The sequence below is a fragment of the Scleropages formosus genome, chromosome 2 (genome assembly GCF_900964775.1).
Source record: "Scleropages formosus chromosome 2, fSclFor1.1, whole genome shotgun sequence".
NCBI classification, from domain to species: domain Eukaryota; kingdom Metazoa; phylum Chordata; class Actinopteri; order Osteoglossiformes; family Osteoglossidae; genus Scleropages; species Scleropages formosus.
In genome coordinates, this window is record NC_041807.1 from 20,161,125 (window position 1) to 20,186,443 (window position 25,319).

At 45.4% G+C, this 25,319-nt stretch overlaps 1 protein-coding gene across 5 annotated transcripts; it reads left to right on the forward strand.

Annotated features, from left to right (window-relative positions):
- The first annotated feature begins 6,091 nt into the window (after positions 1–6,091).
- LOC108931576 (ataxin-7-like protein 1) lies at positions 6,092–25,319 on the forward strand. 5 transcript variants are annotated; one of them, XM_018747436.2, is made up of 11 exons: positions 6,092–6,525; positions 7,164–7,238; positions 12,835–12,939; positions 16,183–16,372; positions 16,490–16,947; positions 17,765–17,847; positions 18,169–18,413; positions 18,742–18,907; positions 19,044–19,165; positions 19,336–20,056; positions 20,308–25,319. In XM_018747436.2, the coding sequence occupies exons 1-11, from the start codon at positions 6,429–6,431 to the stop codon at positions 20,323–20,325; spliced, it is 2,280 nt and encodes a 759-aa protein (XP_018602952.2). In that variant the 5' UTR covers positions 6,092–6,428; the 3' UTR covers positions 20,326–25,319. The 5 variants fall into 5 exon arrangements, with proteins under 5 accessions (XP_018602952.2, XP_018602951.2, XP_018602953.2 ...); XM_018747435.2 differs by having other exon boundaries at positions 19,336–25,319; XM_018747437.2 differs by lacking the exon at positions 12,835–12,939 and having other exon boundaries at positions 19,336–25,319.

Below are 25,319 nucleotides of genomic sequence, written 5' to 3' on the forward strand. Positions count from 1 at the left end.
CGTTAATTTTCCTCTTTTGTTCTAGAAGACACTTGGACTGTCCCACTATGCGAGGTGTAATGTTAATGTAAAGTACCACATGTGATTATTAATATTCCTACAAGGAAAAGCATATCTTTGCTTTGTACTCCGACGCACCGAAATTTCCTGGTCTGGTGGCTTAAATAACAGATGAAGAGATTCTTCACACAGCTGTCAGCATCCTTTCATATTCCATGTTTCCTTCTGCGACATCAGCTTTATTTATCGTACTCAGCAGAATGTAGTAATTCACAGTAAATTCGAGGCTGCCGCTGTCCGTACAGCAGGACGCCCAGCTCGCACAGGTGCTCTTTGGACACTTGGGAAATGCTGCTGAGCTTTTCAGCAACAGCTCTCTCCTTCTGTGTAACTAACAGCCATTTTTACGTTTGGAAGCCGTGGTGGATCCAGCGGGACAAGTGTCATCTCGCCGTCCTGCGGCGGAGCTCAGAACGAGACCCTGTCCGCGACCTTCACCTTCCACTTCAGGCGGGTTCCAGCTCACAGCACATCTTCTGCCGCTGTTTGGGGCACAGCTCTTGAGATGGATGGACTGGCTACATCTGTCAGCCCTTTTAGAGGCAGTGTAGTAGTTAGTGTGATCACCTTCCTCTCGAAGGAGCCAGGTTCGAATCCCACCTCCTGCTGCAGTACTAACCCTGAACTGTAACAGTAAAAATGAGCCTCCTGTGTAAATGGGTGTAAGTTGTTTAACATTGTGTGTCTGTGTGGAGAAAACCCTCAGCTGAATACACACACACACACACACACATTGACTGAAACCACTTGTCCCAAGTGGGGTCACAGTGAGCCAGAGGGGACACACCCAGGATGGGACGCCAGTCCACCGCAAGGCACCCCAAGCGGGACTCGAACCCCAGACCCACCAGAGAGCAGGACCCGGCCAAACTCGCTGTACCACCGCACCCCCTTTCAGCTGGCAATAGCCATTTCTCTACGAGTGGAGGAGAAGGTGTAACATGGTATTTCGTAACAAACACACCATTCCGTGGAGCACGGCTGGTTCTTCATCTCTAGGGGCTGTGCGAGCTATTATGAGCTTTATAGACCAGCAGGTTATGAACGAATACAGCGGGAATGAAAAGAATACATATACATACATGCATTTTTTTTCTGCGTAGCATGCCCAGCTCTTGTAGAGGGTATGTGGACATCTGTGTAAAAACATTAAAGACCCTTAAGCGCTTTCAGATCTGTAGTTCATCCTGGGGTCAGAATGTCTGTAAAGAGAGTTTTTCTTTTTTGTTTGTTTGTTTTTTTCTTTTTTTTTTTTTTGCTGTCGCCAAATTGGAAAAATCCCCCCCAAAAATCCAGAGTTATGTTCTACCACAGTCAGTGATGGATGGTACGGATAACATATTTTAACTGTATATGGAATAGCACTCGGTCCACTGTCATCCATCACGTACCGTACGGAATACATTCTAAATTTACATGGTGGTCTGAACTGTGACCTTGATTTTGTGCAGCTGATTTTATCGTAACCAAATATGAACGTGCTCCATATTTGACTAAAGGCGCGGTGCAAACACTTCCTCGTTGGAGAAGTTACTGACGGCAACAAACAGGCCCATTTTTGGCCACTTTGTCTGGAATTTAACCGCATCCCGCAGATATAAAGCTGTTTCTGTTCCAACGTTTATCTTGTGACTCTGGCGGTCGTGACGGGGAACAGCGAGGATGCTCTGTGAGTTCAGAGCGAGGAGACACGCTGCCTCCCGACGGGGGGCAACAGAACACTCTTCGGTGTCGCCTTCCTGTAAATCAGAGCACGGCCGCTGTACTGGAGGTGGCATCGCCGCATCGACACCAGAGGGAGGCGAAATTCACCAAATCTCTGTTTCAATTTCTGTACTTGCCTTTCAAATGCAATGGCTCTTCGGGGCTCCAAAGCACAGCTGTCATGTGCAAAACGACTAAAGTTCCTTTTGCTTGGCACCGCATTCCAAGACCAGCGCACCATGTATCGAATTCAATAAGAGTTGACAGAAAGACTGAATAATCGTTCAGAACGGAAACTCTTAACTGGTCAAACATGTTCTCCATTGGGTAAGAAATGTAAACTCTTTGCACCCACAACAGCTGATACATATACATACACTATATTACATGGTAAAGTACTTGCAAATTACTCCAGTCTGTGAAGGCCTCCAGCAGCATTTGTCATGGTATGGTGTATATAGTATACTCATTTATGCGATATAACATCTGCAGGATCCGCCCTAATCTAACAGGTGAAATTGAGGTAAATCTCAGCGCAGGAAGCTATCATTTTTCAGACAGAAATGATGGGTTTGAAATTGGCCTTTAATCTATTTGGAGCATTTTGATCTAGATGCCATTTTTTCTGCAATTTTAAGAGCTGAACTTTTGACAATCGCTCTGTGTTGTGTGTGTGTGAAAATTTTGAGTGTGTAGGGAATACTACACACAAAACCTGAGAGCAATTTCAGGATATATCTAAATGGAATACGTGTGTTTCAGTGTGTATATATGTATATATATATGTACATATGTATATATGTATATATACACTGCTCAAAAAAATTAAAGGAACACATTAGCCAGTCCATATCAGTATAGATATCCAGCATGATTTTTTTCCCTATTGAGATCTGATGTGTTTTCAAAGTGTTCCTTTAATTTTTTTGAGCAGTGTATATATATACACACATGCTTTGTAACTTTTCAACCTTCCCCTCAGATAGTTAGACGGACAACAGAAGGCAAACTAACCTCCGAGGGTCGATTTCATGTTTGAGACAAATTTGAGACAAATTGTCCCGTTGACACAAATCTGAATAACGTTTAAAGGAGTCAACAGAGTAAAAACACATTAATGTAAAACTACTGACTTTCTTAGAGCGATTTTATCTTTTTCATGTGGTACATAGTTGACACATCTTCACTTTACCAGAGCAATTAAGGTGAAGCACATTCCTCAAGGGTTCGGCCACGTGATCGTTCCCCAGCCTTAAAATAGCAACCTTCAGGTTATAAGTGTTTCTGCAACCGTTTCTTCATCGTGTTTTCATAACCTGCAACAGAGAAGAATTTCCCTCTGGGATTAATAAATAAAAGTTTAATCAATGTGTTTAATTCATGATGCTGTATGGTGCTAGCTCAGTGACTGTACAGTAATGCAGGGTTTAAAAAAGGCTTTAAAGAAAAAGGAAATGTTTTAAGGCAAGTGCAAAGACATTATTTTTAGACATGTTGTCATGGTCAGGCATGCTTGATGGAGACTTCTCCAAGCATGCCGTCCGCAGTGGAGGACACTGAAAGTGTAACATGAGAACTACAGCACTTACTGCAGAGTCCAAGTGTCTCCTATCGTGATAAATCAGTTTATTTCAGTCAAACAGTGAATAATATTCAGTATCTTCGGAAGGGAAACACATCTCAGCTCCTTCTGTGGTCACCTTTCTCCAAGAAAATGGCCAGTTCATCCATGTGCATGTAGAGGTCCTGGAATCCATCGCTGCATCAACAGTGATTCACAGCTGCAGTGAGATGTGAGATTTGCGCTGATGGAGGAGGTCAGGTAAATTTTTATTAATGATCCCATGGAAACGATGTACGCAATGTCTGTATGTCTACGTAAATAAGATATATAAAAAATATTAAATATATAAATGTGTCCTTATTGGGGGTATGGTGGCGCAGCAGGCTTGGCCGGGTCCTGCTCTCTGGCGGGTCAGGGGTTCGAGTCCCGCTTGGGGTGCCTTGTGACGGACTGGCGTCCCGTCCTGGGTGTGTCCCCCTCCGGCCTTACACTCTGTGTTGCTGGGTTAGACTCCAGGTCGCAGCAACCCTGCTTGGGATAAGCAGTGTTAGCCTGTGTGTGCATGTAAATGTGTCTTTATGGGAACAGCCTTGATTACCCAGAGCAGGGGTGTCCAACTTTATTTTGGCCACAATCACTGCCATTCACTTGCTGCATCTGTAAAGCAAATCAGTCAGTGACAAACTGTTATACGTTTCTTAAATTGAGAAAATATTATTTATTGTGAAGTATTAAATACACACACACACACACACACACACACACACACATTTTCAGAACCGCTTGTCCCATACGGGGTCACGGGGAACCGGAGCCTACCCGGCAACACAGGGCGTAAGGCTGGAGAGAGGGAGGAGACACACCCAGGACGGGACGCCAGTCCGTCACAAGGCACCCCAAGCGGGACATGAACCCCAAACCCACCGGAGAGCAGGACTGCGGTCCAACCCACTGCGCCACCGCGCCCCTCAGTATTAAATACATTACCTGCTTTAACAAAACATAATTAAGTCATTTATTTGACATACAGATAGATGGATATACCAGGATATACCATACTTCTCTTGATAGACATAATTATTGTAAAAGTCGAAGGAGAAATGAACTTCTCCTTCACACATTGCAATAATAATAATAATAGTGTTGTAATGGACTGGCGTCCTATCCAGGGTGCACCCCATTCTTCAATAGGCTCCAGACCACTATGAGAAAACTAACAATAAATGTGAAATGAAATGTGAAATGTTGCTTTTGTAGTAATGGTGCTCTTGCAAATAGAAAGATAAATATACACTCATAAAAAGTGAAAAGAGGGGCTTCTGTTTAAACTTAAAACTAAGTTTCTAGATCAGGATGGAAGATGGCATGAAGGTCATCTCAGGTTAAATGGGGCTGAGACAATATGTACCTGTAGTATGTCTGTTAAATATTTCCACATGATTCAATAGAATTTATTGTATTTATGGCAGATATAGTATGTATTAATAATATACAAATATTCTCATGGGCTGCATGATGTGAGATGGTGGGACACTTGCAGGCTCTGCGTTGGAAATGTCTATAAAATCTGCTTTATATGATTTCATTATAATGTTATTCATTTCAAACAGCTTCTGGTTGCAAACACTGGAAGCAAGTTGAGTAAAGGTGGTCCTTCCCCTCTGCTGTGCTGTTTCTATTCCTGTTTATAATTTTCAGTCCCTCTAAAGCCTGTTAAGTTGCTGCACCCCTGATTTAATTGGTTACTTTTACTGTAATTACGCTGGTTCACTTTTCAGACAAATCATCATCAACCCCTTCCACCCCTCCCGGGGCATAGGCCGCCAACAAGGGCTCTCCAGGCTCATCCAGAGATCATCTCATAAGGCCACATTTGAAGGCACCCTGTCTAGTTGTGTAGACATTTAAAAAGAGATTTAAACACAGACACTAGTCTCACGGTAATAAAAACTTCAGAATCAGAATCAGAATGAGGTTTTATTTGCCAAGTGTGCTGATGCACACAAGGAATTTGCTTTGGTGCTTAGTGCTTTGAGTATTACAGACACAAGACAAGACAGACAGCTGACACAGAATACACACACACACACACACATTTTCAGAACCGCTTGTCCCATACGGGGTCACGGGGAACCGGAGCCTACCCGGCAACTCAGGGCGTAAGGCCAGAGGGGGAGGGGACACACCCAGGACGGGACGCCAGTCCGCCACAAGGCACCCCAAGCAGGATTCGAACCCCAGACCCACCGGAGAGCAGGACTGCGGTCCAACCCACTGCGCCACCGCACCCCCTGACACAGAATAAATAAATAAATATTTACAAAGTAAAAAGAATAAATACAAAAAAAATGTTGAAACTTGACTCTCATTCACCTTAATTGTGTGATTCAGGTATGCAATGCTCGAAATAAAATATACGAGAATGCGCGCATGTTAGTAAAAAAGTAAGGTAAGCCTAGCGACCAAGTACAGGTAAACAATGTGAGGTATACCAATTAATTGGTTTTACCCTGAAATACCCGAGTGCGCAGCTCAATGACAGTTTAACTTTGAAATTGTAACGACTTGTGTTCTGGCGACACCTAGTGGCGACTTTAAAAAAAAGTCATGATGGAAATTGTAGGACAGCCAGTACTGAGAGTAAAATAGTCATTATTTTAGAAATATCAATGGATTTCTTATGTTTAAATACTGTATAAATGAACCCTTATAAAGTACTTTCCAGAATGAAACAAGTGGATGGGAAAGGTGTGTAAAAAATGTATGTTTTAACAGTAGCATCAGATTGAGCACTGTGTACCGCAGGTGGCGGTTTTACTTATTTTCAGTCGTATTTCTAAAAGATTTCTGTTCTTGCCTCCGTTAATGTTATAATCTCTAAATGTTTCATCCTTAAATTCTTTCACTCTGCAGTCCTCCCATATGACGCGAACCTCGTGAGCGCTCGAGTACGGACGTTGCCGTCGAAGATGACGTCACCGCCAAAACCGAGGCGGGCGGTTCCGAAGGTGACGTCACTGGCCTCGCGAGCCCCTCGTCGCCGACTACGAAGGAAAAGGCGGTGGGAGGAGGGGGGTGAAGGCAGCAAGAAGGAAGAGCAATGGCGACAGTGGACCGCAAACTACCGAGTCCGGATGCGTTTCTCTACAAACCCTGGTCAGCGTACACGGACGCGGCGAGATCGTACTGCTGTGACAGTAAGCGCACGAGGCCGCTCTTGTGCTTTATGTGTGTTTTGTACTTGTGTTCGACTTGTTACACGGATTGAGTGGCTAAAGCTAAGCGAGCCGAGCGCGCCGCTGTTCGTGTTCCCCCCCCCCCCGTCTCTACGAGTATGTGAGGGAACGTGAATCCAGGTAACTGGCGAGGCGCTCAAAACTTGAGCCGCGCCGCACAGTCCGAGCGCCCCTCTCCCCTTCCACTCACTGACTCCACGTCCTGCACACACACACGACACGGCCCAGGCCAAAATGGGGCCGAAATTAGCCGCCGGAACCGCCGCGGCAGACTCAGACTCAGAGACTGGCTCTCCTCCACTCCCTGTGTGTGTGTGGCGGCGAGTGAGTGAGTCAGTCAGTCGTTCGTTGAAACGCTTGAAAGCCGATGGATGTCTGCGCTCCGCCACCCGGCAGCCCACCTTCGCGTTACTTACTGCACCTGTCCGCTGTGTCGGAGACGTGTCTGAGAGAGCGCGCCTCGCGCAGTCTGTGTAAACTGCGGTAAAAAAAAAAAAAACTCAAAACTGCCGGCGAGTTTTACTCGCTTCCTCCTCGCATCGAGGGCAACGACGGCCCTGCCTGCTGCTGCTGACGCTCACCTGCCTTTTCTCCCGCAGATGTGCGCGTCGAGGAGAATAACGCCGGCAAGGAGCTCCTGAGCGGCCGGGAAGCCATGAAACTCAGCAGAGACGGTCAGTAACGGGGTCCCGCTCCGCGCCGTTTGAACCGTCGCCGCGCGCCACCAACGGCGTCTGACGGCTCAGGAGCGAGCGAGCGCGCGCCGCCTCGGCTCGAAGAGGAGGCCCGGCGTCCTATGGGAGCGATGTCACTTTTGACGTTCGACGCGCTTCTGAGCGGAGAAGCGCCGCTTATCGGCGTCTCGGCGTTGGCCAGAGTGTCGCGTGTACTTGGGGGGAGGGATCCACATTTACCACATTTTTCACTTAACTGCTTTTTCCCCTGACGGCGTTAAGTTATCTTTGCTTGCTAAGATGATTTACCCATTTCGTACCCCTGGCTAAATGTTCCTGCGTCAATTCCCTGTCAGTACCTTCACTGGGTTGGGTTAGGGTAGGGCCTGGGCGGGTGTGTCAGGGATTCGAACCCGGGGCAAATCTGCCTCTCGCGCTCGACCCGACTGCGCTGCTCCTCTTGCGAAGTCAGTGACGCATACTTGCGTTATGCATTACGTTACTGTGGAATTGCTGCTTATGAACGTATGTCTCGCAGTAGCTGATGGTGTCCTGGGTAGAGCTGCTGCCTTTGCATCCAAAGGTTGCGGGTGCGACTCTCCCCTCCTGTCGTGGTGCCCTTCAGCAAGGTACTTACTCTGAACCGCTCCAGTGAAACTACCCAACTGTGTAAATGGATAAGTAGCTGTAAGTATCAACACTGTCACTTTGGAGAAAAGTCTGATAAATGTATATTTCATAGATCTGGGATATATGAGCTCTTTGTTGCCCGCCGCTCGCCTCATACGCCGTAGCCGCAGTCCGAGTTTGCTCCGGCTTTGACTTTCCTTCCCATTCACGTACGCAGGGAGCGCTTTAATTATGTACGTTACTCACGCCGCCTGGACTTCATCCAGTGTTCCAGTACAGTCACCAGTGAACGTGTTGGCTCATTTCAGGGACATGACTCATGCTGCAGAAGCTCTGACTACGGTAACGAGTCGCTGAGGGAGGCTTAGGAGTCCGGTCCGCCGGGACGGAGACGGATACCAGTTGCGCTGGTGCTGAGAGCAGGGCAGAAGGGAGTCACCCGCTAATAGGCAGACGCTTGTCTAAAGCAGAGCTTTGCTGGTCTTGGGGATGATGTGGGCTGGGTGGCCGCTGCAGTGACATCATAAAGGTACCGTGTGGTCTTTCGTTTTATTTTGACACCATGGGAAATATGACAGGTCGCACGCAACCTAACGTAAGGTATCTTATAAGGTAGCGTACCACCACAAGGTACCGTAGCAGCCTCAGCGCTTCGGAATACGTTCTACGAGTGTCTGGAACTGGAGCGGGTGGATGAACCCTGGTCAGAAATTCCATATGTTGGTGTTTTGCTGATGGGTGAGGACAACGCTCTCTCAGGCACTGACAAGGAATTCCTTTTAAATACATGGTTGAGTTGAGAGCTGGTGACTGGGGCAACTACGGAATGTGGTTTACAGCTCTGGTATGTTGCTCAAACTCTTCCTTGACTGCTCGTATCGTGCGGCTTGGGACATTTTATTTTTCTTTTGTGAAGATTATATTGCTGCCAAGCTATAAATCGTGCAACACAGTGCGAAAGATTGCAGCCTTTCCTCACATAATAGGGTAAACTTGTTCCAATATATCACCCCGTTAAACAAATTCCCATTCCGAGGGGGTCAGATGAAATTAAAATGCCAGAAAAGTTATGCATGATGTTAACGTCAGCATATTAAATGATGTTTATAACAGTATTGTTTCCAGCTCGTCTGTTCGCGTGTAAATATACAAATGATCAATATACAACCCAGGTTTACGAAGGCCTTTCCAATCATATATTCTTGAGTCCTGATGTGTGATTGTAACATCAGATTACAGCTACTTACCTGCTCTACGGTAACACTGGCTCATGGCACTGCTGAAGGGCGCCATATCTGTTACTGTTTGGGTGTCTAGTGGCAACTGTGTCGTCATCACAAAACTTTGATTCCATCCAGGTTACACAGGTGAGTTTTGTGAAATGAGAGCGAAAGTAATAGCGGAACATGGAAATCATAATAAAAATACTGCATGCTTAGTACTTTAAAATATGACGGCTATATTATGCAGTGTGGCATTCGTACATGTTAATTATGATCTTTATGATTTCGATTGTGGAGTTTGAGGGAATTACAACTTGCTTTTCCGTATTGGACAGGATGCCATCTTCTGTGAGGTGAAAGTGACAAAATAAAGAGATCTTGGTCAATATATATGTGCTGTGTGAGTAAGTAAACAAACTGCTGGTCCAGTTTGGCATTGCAGAAACCTGGAGCCTGTCCAGGAGGCATAGAGCACGAGACAGCGTTCACCCTAAATGGAGACACATTTTAATAGTTTGATTTGTGGATATTTGTGATGTAAAGAGAACTTAGTCTTTTACTCTACAAAGCAATTGGACGTTTTTACAGTAATGTTAACAAATGTTTAACACTGTGCAGTCTTAATTGGGAGACTTATTTTACAGTAGTACAAGGGTGTTAAACTGTTTATTGGATTTAAATTGTGGAGGTGATAGTTGCACATAGTGACGTTTGTGTATTATTGTCTTGTCCAATAGCCTTTTTCATATCGTTATATTCTTGTCCTTCAGCATCTGTGTATTGTTATACCGTGTTCCTCATTTGGGCCCGAACCACAATCTGTTCCAGTATGCTATGTACTGGTCGTAGAGTTCTGAGATGTTTGTAGTTTAGGCAAAGTCTCAAAGCCGTTTTGAGTCTCACTCCTGCTGTAGTGCAGCAGGGCAAAGTACTTATGCCGACTTGCTCCAGTAAAAATTACCCTGCTGTGTAAAGGGTAAATAACTGTAAGCAGCTTAGCAGTAAGTGTCATTGGAGAAAACTGTCAGCTAAATCTAAGAGAATTGAATTTTCTGTTTCAGTTGTGATTTATGTTTATTGTAATCAGTGGTTATGATTGGTCAAGATTGAGTGTGGCAGGATATGAGTGTATAATTGGTGTTATGTAAAAAGTGCTACCCTTTCAATGTGCTGAAGGAGCCAGTGACACCACTGACAGACAAAAACCCAATGGGTTTGAGAAACCAGCTGTGTGTTTGTCCCAAAATATCCGATACAAGCCGTTATGCAGAATGAAACGCCCGTTGTGGAAAGATGACCACATAACGTGAAAATGGGCGGCACGGTGGCACGGCGAGTAGCACCGCTGTCTCACAGCGCCTGGGTGGTGCATGAGGACAAGGGCTCAATCCCTACTCTGTGGAGTGGGGATTTTATATGTTCTCCCCATGTCTGTGTGGGTTTCCTCCCACAGTCCAAAGACATGCTGTTCAGGTTCACCCATGGTATGTGAGGGACAGAGTGTGTTTCGCTGATGTATGGATGAGTGACCCAGTGTAAGTAGTGTGTCAAGCAGTGTAAGTCACCACGGTGAATATGGTGTGTGGGCTGATAACACTACATAGTATGCATTGTAAGTCGCTTTGGAGAAAAGTGTCTAAGTGAATAAATGTAAAATGCCCCTCTAATGAATAAAAAACAAAAATATTTCCATGACTGGCAAGTCATTAAGGTGTTTTGTTATGCAGCACCCAGTTATCCAGTGAGAGGGCTGAACGGACTTGGTTGCCTTGTATTTACCTTGAAATCAGTGGACCTAAGTCACGTGAAGAAAATTGCTTCCATTGCTTTTACCAGACATTCGCCAGCAATCGTTTCCCTTGCGACTATCTTGAATTCCCTTAAGCCATGGTGGCCAACATACTGAGCGGCTAACTGGCTGTGTCAAACATTTTTATACGGGACCTCAAGTATGTGACGCTAAGAGGAAAAACCTCAGCTAAATAAATGTAAATGTGAGTATTATGCGATATTTGTTTCATTCAGTCAAAGAGCACAATATGCAACCTGTTCCAAGGATAATTTGAATTCCTTATTTACTTGAGTATGACCTTTTTCTCGCTTAGTTACATTATTTTTGCGAATCTTTGGAGCCTTATTTTTTAATCTTAAATTTTGGAATGGTGGTGGTGTTGATGGGTGTTACATTACACTGTGGCTTTGAGGTGATCACATGGGCAAGACATGGCCCCTTTTCAACCAAACTAAAACCAGCAACCACATTACCCAGAATACCGAGCGCCCGGCCCAGTCAAATACTGTATCTGGGCGCTTAATGTCTCACTGGTTCATGGTATCAGGCCTGTTTATGTCTGCCTAGGCTTCTGCCCAGCTGCCTTAATATCTTAGTTTTGATCATTGCTCTGCAGTTGGCATCTGGTACGTTAACCATCATCAGCTGGAAAAATCAGTCTATGATTAGTGTTAGTTTCTATCCATTTTTAGAGCTGAATATTTATTTACAGGAGTCCTTAAGGATAAGTAAGATACAAGTATTACAGAAAGTCATCTTGAGATTTGAGCAAGCGAACTTTAGGTGTATGTAACCACTATGCTTTATGTATTTCTTCTCCCAGTCACCATGGATCCCATGTTCCCAATATTTATCCTTCCTTTCTACAAGCTCTCTTCCTTAAATCTGCTTTCTCTCTGTCCTTCCTTCCGATACCTGATACGTTTCTGGGCATACTGTACAAATATATGGATACACAGCTGTAAAGGGCTTTTTGTTCACAAGGGCTTCTCTTTTGCTGCAGGTGTGATGTTGGTCAGTAATTTTTTTTTTTTTTCTTGATTAACCTATTTATGCCTGGTTGCATTCATAATGAATTCATAGACTGACTGTGAAAGAAATGAAGAATCCTAATTTGGTGGCCTTATGCAGCCAGAAACTCCAAATACATATTTACACTGGAATACACATAGGAAGTCACTTTGTGGCTTGATGGACACAGGTTCTGGATTGTTTTTATTTAGCTTTTACAAATACAATATGTCTAAAGTTGATGTGAGGTGGTCTTTGCCTTGGGGCATGTTTCGAATTGTTGAGGTCGACTGGTTCGGTTTTTTTGCCAGATGATTTGTATGCCCACTGCTGGATTGGAACACGAGGTTTTCACTAATGAGGGTACGTGATGGTCGAGATCAGGGTTGGCAGCAAAACGGGCCGTCGCTCTGCTACCCGCACTTGTTCCATGTAAAGTTGTAGCGTGTCCAGGACTTCAGAACTTCATGGACTGGAAGTACACAATTCAAGAAAATCCGGAAGCCAGTTATCACCTTTTTTTTTCCCCCCCCACTCAATAAAGCCTTTATGTATATTTAAGTGAAACAGGATAACATACCACAGACTCATTCCTGGTTACTGCCTCAGTCTGGTAGCAGTACACTTATTTGTAAGAATGCCTTTGGTGTAAAGTAAATTTCACACAATATTTTTGCTAATCCACAAGGCAGCTGGTGACATGTATTTTGTACGTTGTGTATCCAGTCTTCATGTCTTGTGGATACGAGCATTATATGTGTGTATATAATATTTTTTTTTTGTTTCCATTGATATCGATTTCCCAAGAACATAGTAAATGAGAAGGCAGCATGTCGGTTATTGTCACAAACACACTCTGCTTGGTACTACCCCCTATTGCACAGCATGCGTGTCCAGGTCCACCTGTCCGACTCACAGCCCTCCCGCTTGTTTCCTGCAGACATGCGTGTGTTCGGCCAGTGCCCAGCACATGATGATTTCTACCTTGTCGTATGCAATATCTGCAATCAAGTTGTCAAACCTCAGGGCTTCGAGATGCACTACGGTAAGTCTTGTGGTTTTCTGTTTCATACCCCACAGAGGTCCCCCATAAAGATTGCTCAGTGGTAACTCAAGTGAACTTAATGTAAAGCACCTTGTTCTTCTTCTTTTCCCTTGTTTTGGCTTTTATACATACCCCACATATAAGTACAGCAAATAGAGGCAGCAGGGTATTTATTCAGATCCTGTTTGTTCACCTCTTTAATAGCTTCGTGCTAAAGGAAGGCGAGGCACAGTTTGCCGAGATACACGCTTTCTTTTTTCTGGGGGGAAAAGGGGCATGGGTTCTTTGTCTATGGGTGTCGTGTATATTATAGTTTGAGTTAAATATGTTTGATCTCTGTAGCAGTCTGTCGTGATCCGATTGGATGCGACCAGGTTTCGGTTTGCTTCTCTGTACGGTGCTCGCACCATTTTCTCGCTTCTGATAGTGTTGTGATCTTCCTAGCCTTTGCCACGGACTAGCAGTGCTGGCACATGATGTTGTTTACTTTCATTTTTGCTCCAGCGGGCTGGCGCCTGCGTGTGGTCCCGCTTGGTGTGTGCGCGCACCCAGGAACGCAGCTGTGAGCTCGCAGGAATGCCTGCGTGCTTGGCTATCCACATCAGGTGGAGGCACAGGTGACCCGCTTTAGGGTGGGAGTTATGCCGCAGGGGTATGGGTTCCAGGGTGAACGAGAAGTTCCAGCCCTTTGTCTCGCTCCTTCGAGGTGGACTTTGGGCTTTACCTTGTACAGTTCCTCATGTTCACGGTTTGGCCTGTTTACACACCTGCCGAGGCTCAAGCCTGGGCTACAGTAATTGATAGGTTGAGCCACAGGATGGATGGCATTTTCACAGGTGACCGTGATGGTCTTTCCATGCGCTGCATTTAAGCCTCCTGCATCATCCTTTCTGGAATATCCTGTGAGCAGTCGGTTAGGTCTTGTTGTGGGGGAGAGAAGGACCTCGGCGTTCGGTACCGCAGCTAATGTCTTCCTTGTGCAGCGTGTGAGGGTCTTGTATGCATTGTACCTGTATGTGTGTGACTATTTGATGTCTCCTCACAACCCGCCCTGCTCGCCGGACCGCGCCCTCCTGTCTGCTTTTTTTAAAATGTGCCCCTTTGGATCTGCAGGTAGCTGGGGAGTAGTTGCACAGTGAGTAGAGAGGACAGCCCTCCCCCCACACAAAGCCATGCATTGCAGGAACCGTAAGTGGCATAGTCAATTTACTTTGCAATTCTACAGTTCAAATGTCTTTATTAATACTACCCTGCCACTGTCGTAGTTTCAACTAACGTGCTCACTACCAGTCCATCAACGTGCATGTGCATTTGTAAATATATTTCCGGTTATTGTTGAGCAGGCAGGCTGTCCAGACCATCCTAAACTCACCCATCATTCAGATGATGCAACACGTTGGGGGGGGGGAACATTATTTATAATGTAAACGAAACATTTTTCATCCGTTACATCTTACAGTTGTGTGAACAGTTTTTTCATAGTCCTTTCATCACCTCGTTGTGCTCTGGTTCTGAGGATCAGTAGGTGACAGTCCCTCAGTTGGCCGTTTCAGGTGGGCTTCAGTGTTTCAGCCTCAATGGTATTTAGATTTGATTTCCCGTTAACTGTGAAGCTCATGGTCTCCAGTATTCTGGACCGAGAGAGACCTCCTCACAAGTAGAAGCTCCTACTGAAACATCTGGATGCACTCAGCCAGCGACGGAAGGCTCCGGAGCCAAAGCGGCACCTTTTCGCGAAGTAGGAAGCGCGCCCGCTCCAGCTAGAGCCAGACGGGCTCTACCACGACATCCGTTTGCTCCGCTTCCCTGAAAAATCCTCAAGTCTCTAGCTCTTGGGTGTTTTCTAAAAGCTGCACTCAAATTTAGCTCAGTCCATATGGAGTTTGCATCCTCTTGTGTTCATGTGAGTTTCTTCTGGGTGCTGCTATTTCTTCCCACAGTCATGGTGATTCCGAATGGCCTGTTTTGTTCGTGATAGCCCTGCTCGTGTGCCAGGTGTACTCTGCCACACACAGTGCTTCAGGAATAGCCTGTGGACCACTGTGATCCTGAAGTGATAGTTATTGAAACTGGACCAATGGAATTACTTTCATTTATTGCCGTGTCATTGTGGAGTGCCCCTATTCTGCTACTTGACTTTATTAAGTATGTTCCGAGTAGCTCCAGAGTGCGCTGCTTTCTCCTGTCCCTCCTCAGCTGATGGCCTCTTTGCTCCAGGGATTTTTCTTCTTGAGATTAGACCTTACATGATGGACGTTTCTGTTGCCTGCAGAGCTTCACACGGCCTGAATCCCCAGCTTGACCTTCCTGCTGTGCTTCCAGCTTAAGGGAGTCACCTGCAGATTAGTTTTCTGCAGCTTCTGGACTGCCGCATTGGTTCTCGTTGTTTTGCAGGTTTCAGAATCATGGCTTGTACCACAGACAAATACAGCATTGCATAGCTCTGCAGCTGTTAAGGAAGTGGATACCAGTAGCAAGCTGATCAATGTTCTTTTACTTTTGAAAACGGTGAATCCATAGATATTCGTCTGTATTGAGGAGTTTTTAAAAAAAAAAAAAAAAACACACATCCCCTTTGCCAGGGTATATATAATTTGTGTTACTGTACAGCCTCAATGAGGAAGGGATGGCTGTGTGTGTGTGTGTGTGTGTGTGTGTGTGTGTGTGTGTGTGGTGGCTGCCACCATTGATCCAGGTCGGTAATTCCAGCTGGAGATGCACTGGTAAGGACTTTCTAGTTAGCCCGACTGCTGTTGTGAACCTGAGTTCTCTTTTCTTTCTTTTTTTTTTTTTTTTTTTCCCTTTTTCTTTCTGGGACATTCCCAGCTGGAAGTGCTATGGCTGAGAGCACCGATAGCCAGCGCTGGTGAGATGCAAGGTGGAGGCTTGTCCTCAAGTAGACCCCCCTCTATCCCCTCCTCATTCCAGTTTACCATTCACTCCCTTTCAGTAACAGCAATCAGTGTTTTTCTTTAAGGTATATTAATTTTTTTTTTTGTTGCCTCTTATGTACAGACCCAATCAAACTGTTTATTACTCTGTTTATACAAATGTGAAAATCAGATTTTTATGGCTCATAAATACTTTTTTGAGTGCAGTGGGAAACCAGTTCAAGGTGAAGGGTTCATTAGGCCGGCTATGATGGCAGATACCTGCGGTGTTTGTGGTGCCTTGAACTTATGCTGGTGCAAATGCCCTTCATTCCTGGCTCACCACTTCAGGGGTTGTTGCCCTGCATTTCAGAGCGGAGGCATGGGTCACCGTCCAGCCCCCGGGCCCCGGCTCTTCCTAGAAAGCCCAGAGATCCTCTTGGTGCTGGGGCTCCGGGTCCCCCGTTCAAGCCCTTCCGGGTGCCTGGCGATCCTCTGTCCAGTCCCTTTGGCAAGGCCCCGCAGGCTGCGTACCTGACCAAAGCACCCCTGGAGAAGTCATGGTAGGTGCAGGTTTCCCATCAGAGTAGAAGTCAAATTGCTGTAGTGTTGCATAAGGTGTTTCATTACTGGAAAAAATTGAAAGGAAAAACTATTAATTTTAATTCTCTCTGTCCCAGTGTGCCCATGCCTGTGGTGAGTCTGGAGAAGATGCCACACTCGGGGAAGTCCAAGGCAGCCCCAGCCAGAGCCACTGGTCCTCCCACCTCTTCCGCTATGTCTCTCAAATCTTCTGTGACACCCCCGACATCCCACAAGTCCCACGAGAGGGTTGTGAATGGCAGGTTTCCAACTGGTCCTGCCTGCCAGTTTGACAGACAGCCTGCTGCATCCCCCTCCTCCGTAGACTGGCGTCCTAGTGTCTCCCCCTCATCGCTCGATCGGCGACCAACCTCCTTCCCCTCCCCCACTTTGGCGGAGAAGCGTCCCACTGCGTCTCCCTCCTCTCTGGACAGGAGACACCCTGGCCCATCGTCACCATTGGACAGACGACCAAGTGCACCTCCCTCTCCTCTGGACAGGGACAGAAGGCACCACAATGGCGCTAAGGCTACAAAGCCGCATGGAAGATTGTCGGGTGAGCCCTGTATCTATAGTAAAGAAAGCTGCTCAGAAGTGATAGACACATACAAGTCCTTCCCCTGAAACCATACGCTATTCAGAGTAAATGGAATGTTATTTCACTGAGTATTAAAGTCCTAGGCTGATTGGAAAAAGGAATGGAGCTGTTTCCTGTTACTCTTGTAGCCTCTACATTTTGGGTTCCCATTCCGTGCCTTCTCTAGGCATGAGGTTCTTTATTTGCTGTATACATAATGAAGTAATTTTTGTCCGCACAGTATTCATACCCTGATATGTGCCTGGACTGAAATTCTAAGAAACATGGTGACTTTGTTCATATAGTTGCTGTTGTCACCCAGTGTAGTCTGGGTGTTTCCCTCCTCCTATTAACACCGTGGCTCCACGTCCAGGCCAGTTGGGGATGATTTACAGGCTACGCTGCACACAGGTTTTTCTGCCAAATCTTCTCACGGTTGTGCATCCACTCTGGCAGAAGGACCTTGTCTTGCAGACAGTGTTGTCTTTTCCAAGTGCCGCTGGAATCTGTGTTGAGGCCATTCTGCATTAATCGGGCCTTCCATTGTGGTCCGTGCATGTCGTGCGTTGTTCGAGCACTGCAGCCGCAATTAAACGCACTTTCCCAGCACTTTGATTGCAGTGCTTGCTCTGTTACCTCAGCATCTGGGTTTCCGCACCTGTAGGGATCAGAGGCCCATTGACACGTGAAACTGGTTTTCAGTAGAAAATACAGAGATTGAGTTTTCCTGATAGACATGACTTACAGCTGCTCTTAGGGAACTACTTATACAAAACTGCATGTCCTCTTTTTAAAGGAAGGGTGTTTGACCCCAACAAGCACTGTGGAGTGCTGGACCCAGAGAGCAGAAAACCATGCACACGATCACTGACCTGCAAGGTGGGTCACCTGACAGGTTCATATAGCTGACTGCCCAGCTGAGCTTTTGTTCACTTCTTATCAGTTGCTACTTAATTTGTGTATATTTGTTTTCATTAGCAGGCATTTTGATTTTTCCATTTGTATTATGAAAGTTTATGAGTTAGAGGATCACCAGGTTCGTTTATTTTTCTCTTCACATTGTGCTATTATCACTCTTTTTTTCTGTAATCCAGTGGTGTGTGTGTGTGTGTGTCTGTGCTTGTGTATTTCCCTGCGCTTTTGTTCTGGTTTATTGCAACTGGGTGTTCAACTCTGTTTTTGTGCATTTGTCCTCCCTAGACCCATTCCCTCACTCACAGGCGTGCAGTGCCAGGCCGGAAAAAACTGTTTGACTCTCTCCTCGCTGAGCACAAGGGGAGGGCAAAGGAGAAGGAGGCAGGGCGGAACCATGAGCAGTCTGGCAGGTGGGAGGCCCAGCATAGCCGCCCCGCCCCGCCGCGTGATTCTCTGAGCAGTGCGTCCACAGACTGTCAGGACAGCAGGAACACAGCTGTGCTGAAGAGCCGACTCACATTTGCACCCAGGTGGGATTTTGTACTGCTTTAAACACGAACACAGCGGCCTGTTTTTTTTTAAATATGGTTAAACTGAACAAATTCAAGTGTCTGACGATGGCTTCCTGTGACACTATAGAGTGCCGCGACAGTCAAGCTATTGATTTCAAGTTTCCCAACTTCCTTAGTGTTTCTTTGTAAACGTGAAAGAAAGAGAAAAAATCTATCCGTTTAAATCATTCCAGATCTCTGTAAACTGGCTGTCTGCCCTTGCTGGCCTCATTGGGAAATGTCAGAAGTCTTTCTGAAAGGTGGCTCTTACTTGTTTGTGTGTCTGCGTGGGTGTCTGTGACTATAGCTTGACAAATGGCCTCGGCAGCGGGCCCACCATCGATCCTGCACCCACGCGCCTGGGAGGAGATGATTGCAGCAGACTGTCCAGCGATGATGGTGAGATGGAGCTGACGGAGGACTCGGAGAGGACAGACTGCCCTTACATGTCCTGCCACCCCCAGCCCATGGCAGTACGTATATCAGCAAGCCTCATCTCCATATAGGTCATACTATGTCTTGCATCAGGTGCTATCCCACACTGATTCCATCCCTGTCTACTTCCTCTTCTTTCCTCCACTCCCTGTCCCTTATGTTCTTGAATGCCAGTGCTGCACTTTCAGAAGCAGGCTGATGGGGCGAGGCCACTACGTGTTCGACAGGCGGTGGGATCGCATGAGACTTGTGCTTCACTGCATGATAGAGAAGCATGTCAGCTCACAAATGTGGAAGTGAGTATTGCTGTGGCTCAGCATAGAAGGCTGATGCACACAGCTGCAAGAAGTCATCAATGAATTCTTTAGAGCTAACTGCGTAACTGTGGATGGACATGAGTCTTAAATTAAGAGAAAGGCACTTAATTGCTGGTAGTGATGTTTTTGTTGTTTCCTGTGAGTCACAGGAAGATCCCAATGGCTGCTGAGAGTCACCGGCTTTCCACAGGGGGTCTCCCTGCCCTGCAACCCCAGGGTGTCACTGGTTCAGCATGCCTGTCCACCACAGCAACATCTGTCCCAGCCCTTTCTGACAGTGTCTCCATGGCAACATGTTCTGCTGCCTTCCCCTTGTGTGGTAGAGGGTCACAGTTGTCAGCTGAAGACATGGACTCATTTGTGGCTCCCAGCCCGGCTCTGGCCCCTGTGTCCACTCAGGGCAAGAAGCTCCGGGCGAAATCCAGTGACCCCCAACGGTTGCGTGAACATCCATTAGAGGCATTGGCTGGATTGACGGGGGGGAAGAAAGGGAAACCCCCTTCCTCCTGTTTATCCTCCACTTATACAGAATCCCCTGTGAGGAACTTCTTCAGTCCCTACTCTACTGGCCCCCCTTCCAGTAGCAATGGGGTGTCGTCCTTCTGTGCCAAAACCCAGCTCTCAGGACGATCTGGACCCACAGACTCTGGCTTGATGTCATCTCACCTCCTCCAGGATGATCGTGGCACATCAGATCATACCCTTCTTTCTTTAATTCCTCCTGAAGGGAGGAAGCGCAAGGGCACCATCACATATGGAAAAGCCAGTAAGGTGGTGAGAACGTCAGACGTGAACAGCGTCTTCAGGAAGAGCACATCAGGCCTTCTGTCTTCTGTGAGCGAGTCACCCCACAACAGCTCCCTCTGGCAGGTAAGAGATGTATGTTGTCATTAGCAGCAGCACTAAAATGTGTAAATAGTACGATTTAAGTTCCTGCATCATGCTTGAGGGGGGCAGCAGGTAGACTAGTGGTTATGGAATTGGATTTAGGTCAAAATGACTGGAGAGGAAGAGTTAAAAGGTCTTCCTGGGATCAGCGACGAATGTTTTCCCTTAACTTTTTTTTTTCCTTGAGATTCAGAAGTTGCCTTAGTTTTTACTCTGTCTCTTTCTTATCACAGTCCAAGGTGCATCATTGAGGCTGCCAGAGTGAAGAAGTGTAACTTGGTAAGACTCCATCTTTCTCCAGCTGTGGACCTGGATAGTTCCCTGTATTTTGACAGTAGCATTCTGCAGAGTCCTTTGAGCCTGTGATGGTGACTTCAGTGTGACTTTACAGCAGGCACCATTTACAGGCCCTGGCCTGGTGCTTGAGTGTTTTGCCGCTCTGAGTTTAGCTGTAAACGCGGACAAAACCCATACCAGCCCCACTTTCCAAACCACTGTGGCCATACACTGCTCACCTCTGTTTTACTCTCTGGATACGATATTCTAAACTGTTGCAGTGGAAAAGTGTACAGGATACATTGTTGAGATCCTCACTGGCCCCTGTTGAACAGTCAAGCAAGTGAAGCTAACTTCTGAAAATGGAACATCCAGTTCTATGTGAATTGGCATCATTTTCAATTGCCTACCCATCAGCCCCAGTTTTTCTGAAATTCTGGCTCCTCAGCTTACAAACACAATTGGGACTGGAGGTCTAATTTCAAAATCACTTGTATCCCTAAGTCATAGTCAGTTACAGTCGGATGTCTTTCATGGGTTCTGTGAAAGGTAGGGGTATCCCTTGGTTTACGAAACTGATGCCTTCGCTATGCTGTCTGTGGGCTCAGGACATAGAAAAGTAGGAACGTGAGCTTTCTCTCTCTACAGCAGTGTTAAGTAGCGGTACTCGCAGAGCGCACATACTCAGTTTTTGAACACGCAGGACAACAGAGGGGCCAACAATTCCTTCATAACTGTCCCCAAAACAGTTTCCTGTTCAACAATGTATACACACAGGAACAGCACTGCATTATGAGAGCCACCGCGCCCCTGCTTCCACTACAAAAACTATGAACCCATGGAAAAAAACTTAACTTTTCCTTCTAATAGTTCTGTTGTCTCAAGTCATTCCTTTTTTGGTCCACCTCACAGAAACATTCAGCAGCTCTATACTACATCTCACATCACCTCTACACTAACATAGCTGTCTTTGGATTTGAATGTTACTGGTTCAGATCTCACCTGCTGTAGTACCCTTGAGATAAGTACTTGTTCTAAGTTGTTACAGGAATATTATCCAGCTGTATGAATGGGTAAATAGTTGTAGATAGCTTAACAGTATAAGTTGCTTTGGGGAAAAAGTGTCAGATAAATGAAGTGTAAATAACAGACACTTCTGTGGCATTTCCTACACTTCCCATAATGAAACACATTCGTAATGCACTGTGGAGAGATCTGGATGCAGACATTTGAGTCTCTTCATGACTATGAAACACGTCATGTGGTATGTTTCAGAAGCAAAATGTTTTCCTTATCCACTGGACAGTGACAACACCAACAACAGTATATTACTGCACTTTTACTTGTCACACGATGTCACTTTTAAATGTTTTTGACAGGCTTCAGATAATTCCCCCCCCCAATTAAAGATTGGGTACCAAAAGCCAAGAGAATTTGTAAACTGAGGGATGCCTGAATTGGTAACACTAATATTTTTAGCAACTTTCAGCTATTTTAAAATTGATAGTAATTGAAGAATGTCTCCACAAATTCTTATTTGGTGCTGCTTGTTGACCACTTAGTCCTGTAAGCATGAATATTTTATTTTTTTTCCCCACCTCTTGCTGTTACAGTGGAGATATTAGAATCATCTGCACTGGCAAACACAAGATGTGGGTGGATTTTACTCACATCTGTGACTGGGGTGTGTATATACAGGCCATGTTCATTTCACTGCTGGAAAAAATTGAGAAAACAGAAAAGTGGGGGGGGGGGGAGATTTAAAACAAACTGGAAAAGGGTTTCGTATCTGAACTTGACTGTTAACATGAAGAGCCAGAGTATTTCTAGATGGACTCTGTAAAGAACATCTGGACTTTGCTGGGGAGACTGCGGCTCACTTCTAGGTCAGCTGCCACCCATGAGTCTGAATTGTTGGCCTGTGTAAACGCCCAGAGCCTGGGCACCCCCCCCCCACAGGCCTTCATTCAGAACACGGCTCTGGTCCGGAGGGACTAGCTCCCCCAGCAGACCAGTGTTAGAAGTGCACTTAATTTTTCCTGGACTGATGCAGTCCTTGAAGCTTAACCAGGTACGTTGAACCAAGGGAATCTATTTACAGCGCTTTGTCCTGCAAGTTTTATTTTGATATAGGGTAAAGTCATTGTTTCCAGGAAGTTTGTATTAAATATTTCAAAGGTCTCAGATTTTAGGCTTATACCATGAAGTGTAAAATTTTATAGTGGTGGTTTTTGTATTACTATTTATCATTTCTTGTAATAACTTTCTAACTGACCAGAATGTTAGAGGTGTTGAGAGAAATTATATTTGTATTTCCTTTTTAAAATTGAAAGTATTGTTGTTTCCCTGTTGTTGAAAATGTTTCTAAATCATTATTTTTCTATTTATTATTTTCTCAGAGCTAAAAGCATTTATGGAATTTTCCTCTACAGACACATGAACATTGCTAAATTAAATAGTTTGTATGACTTCTAAAGGGCACTGCTTTGCTCACAAGGGTGTGTACTGTTGTCTTGTTCTTGTTTTATAAGATGTATATAGGAATAGGAGTCAAGTGTTTGACCTCCTGTCTTGCTAATCCCTCCCCAAAGAGAATCGGCTCTCTCCTGAACAACCTGGATTGTTAAGCTCTCTTCTGACAAAGAGACCTGTCACTGCTAAAAGAAGTACTTGTTGCTAATGTCATGAAATTGCCCTCTTTTGTTATTCCTCATTTTACTCTTGCCTAAAACAATGGCGTCTAGAGATTTCTGGCACACCCCCCCCCCCGCCCCAAAGGTTTTAAATTGACTTAAGGTGCACTAAATTCCCAAAACTCATGATATTTTGGCAGTGGTTTTCCTGTATCTGTAGCCCATCGAGCTAGACAGCAGCAATTGGAAACACACTTTGAAAGTGACTGTCCTCCTTGTGGTTGTTTGAGCAAAGCCTGACTTGGAGGGCCTTCTCATTGTTGGTCAGCACTAAGAGGCTAGAAGCCACCAGGCCCATCTCTGTCCTTGACAGACCTGGCGTATATTTTGCTTTCATGCACTTTTTGTCCTGCATAAAAAAAAAAGTTTCAGTATTTTATATTTTACCATGAGATGTGTAAAGTGAAACATTTCTGTGCTTGTTTCCCTCATAAACCGTATCCATAGGATAAAGTGTCTAACCTCAGATGAGCTGAGGAGCTACGTAGGTGTCTGATCTGGGAATTTTCATTGTCTACAGGTGTGTGAAAATGTGCACATCCTTCCAAACACACTGGCTCACAGCTACCCAAACAGGTGAATGTACTACTTTGCAGTAACATGCAATAAGCCCACAGCGCTTCTTCCCCTCCTTCATGTAGGCTTTGCTTTTCTAGTTGTCCTCACAAATGGATCTTTTTTTGGCATTTCATCGTCCCAAAGACGATACTCAAAAGACAGCACAAAAGGGGGAAAAAGTTCCCCAAAATACCTCCCTTATCTCAGAAAGCAATGCTATAAAAATTTTACAGTTAAATACAATGTGTTCAAAGCAGCTTGCGGTTTATTCAGTTATTTGAGTTTCAAATAAACCAGATCACTGGTACTTACCCACACAAAAAGTAATAACTTGTATGTTAAGCGGTGCCCCGTACAAGTGGGAACTCGCACTGTGCTGTGAGCTGTTCCGTAAACATTAGGATAAAGTGTTGCTCTTCTTTGAACATTTGACATAGTTTTATATAAAACTGAACACTTTGGCTGTGCTGTGTGGGCAAAGGGACGCAGATAGATTTGAAGCACAGTATTTATCAGGAAGTCAACCTTCTGGAAGTTTTACTCATGATGTGAGCAGGGTTGTGATTGGTCGGTCCCGAATACAGTACTGTGCGTATAAATGATGGCCTGTGACTACTTGCGGTTACTGATCAGCTCCTACTCTGGGGACCCAGTGGCCTTTTGGGGTCCCCAGCTGCGCTCTTCTAGTGGGGATCACATCTGACATAATCTCTCTTGGACCGTCCTCTGTGACGTGTTCATAGCGAGCTTGTAAGATCATTTGCCTGAAAACCCATTCGAATATTGGCTTCTTTTTCAGCTAATGACTTCCCAAAGAGGTGAACATTAGTTCTCAATGGAACGATGTGCCTTCTGTGAGTGGACACCTGACGTGCGTGTACATTCGGTAGCAACGCGTGGATCTAACTTTTAAATTTGCAAAGCCCCAGTTACTATACAAGTTACTTTGTATGTGTTGTGCCAATAGGCAACAACTGCTGATGTCCTTGAAGTCATCTGAATAATTGTTCCTTGATTGCAGGCATAGGAACACATTGCCCTTTACATCCCGTGTTAACTTCTCCTCCTCTGACTTCCAGGACCTTGTAGACTCCCAGATGAGTGCCCTGAATATTGCCTGCTGCCTACTTGATCAGCTTTGTGTTTCTAGCAGAGCTTTGTGGTGGGCATTGGTGGTTGTGGTGGTTAGGTGCCACACATGTTCCTAGAGGTCTGTGACACAGGCATGTTACAGGAGTGTGGATGAAATGCCTTATTTTTGCACCGTTTGTAATCCGCTAACAAAAATTCGTAGAGACTTGTATTTATAAGGAATTCTAACCATTTTGATCCTAGGACAAATGTGATATTTTTGCACTTTTTTTTTTGCCTGATGATTACATTTCCAACAAACAGGTGGTCATATCAGGTCTTAAGATTTTGATTGTAAGCCGTATGAATATGTATCTTCCATAGGATTTCTTATAAAATTTTTGAGAATGTCAAAGCATGAGTAAACTTCCTGTAAAATTGCAATTACCATAATGTACATATTTTACCTCTGAAGGACTGGGGACTTGGGGGAATTGACATGACAGTTTCAGAACCAACCCAGTTCTGGAGTGTTCCGTGAAGGTAGAAGAATGAGACTGAGATGCGGTGAAATGATGGCGGCGCTGTCATCAGTCTCTACCTGTTGGTCAAGGGTTTCTTAAAAAAAAATTGGGGGGTTTGTTTAT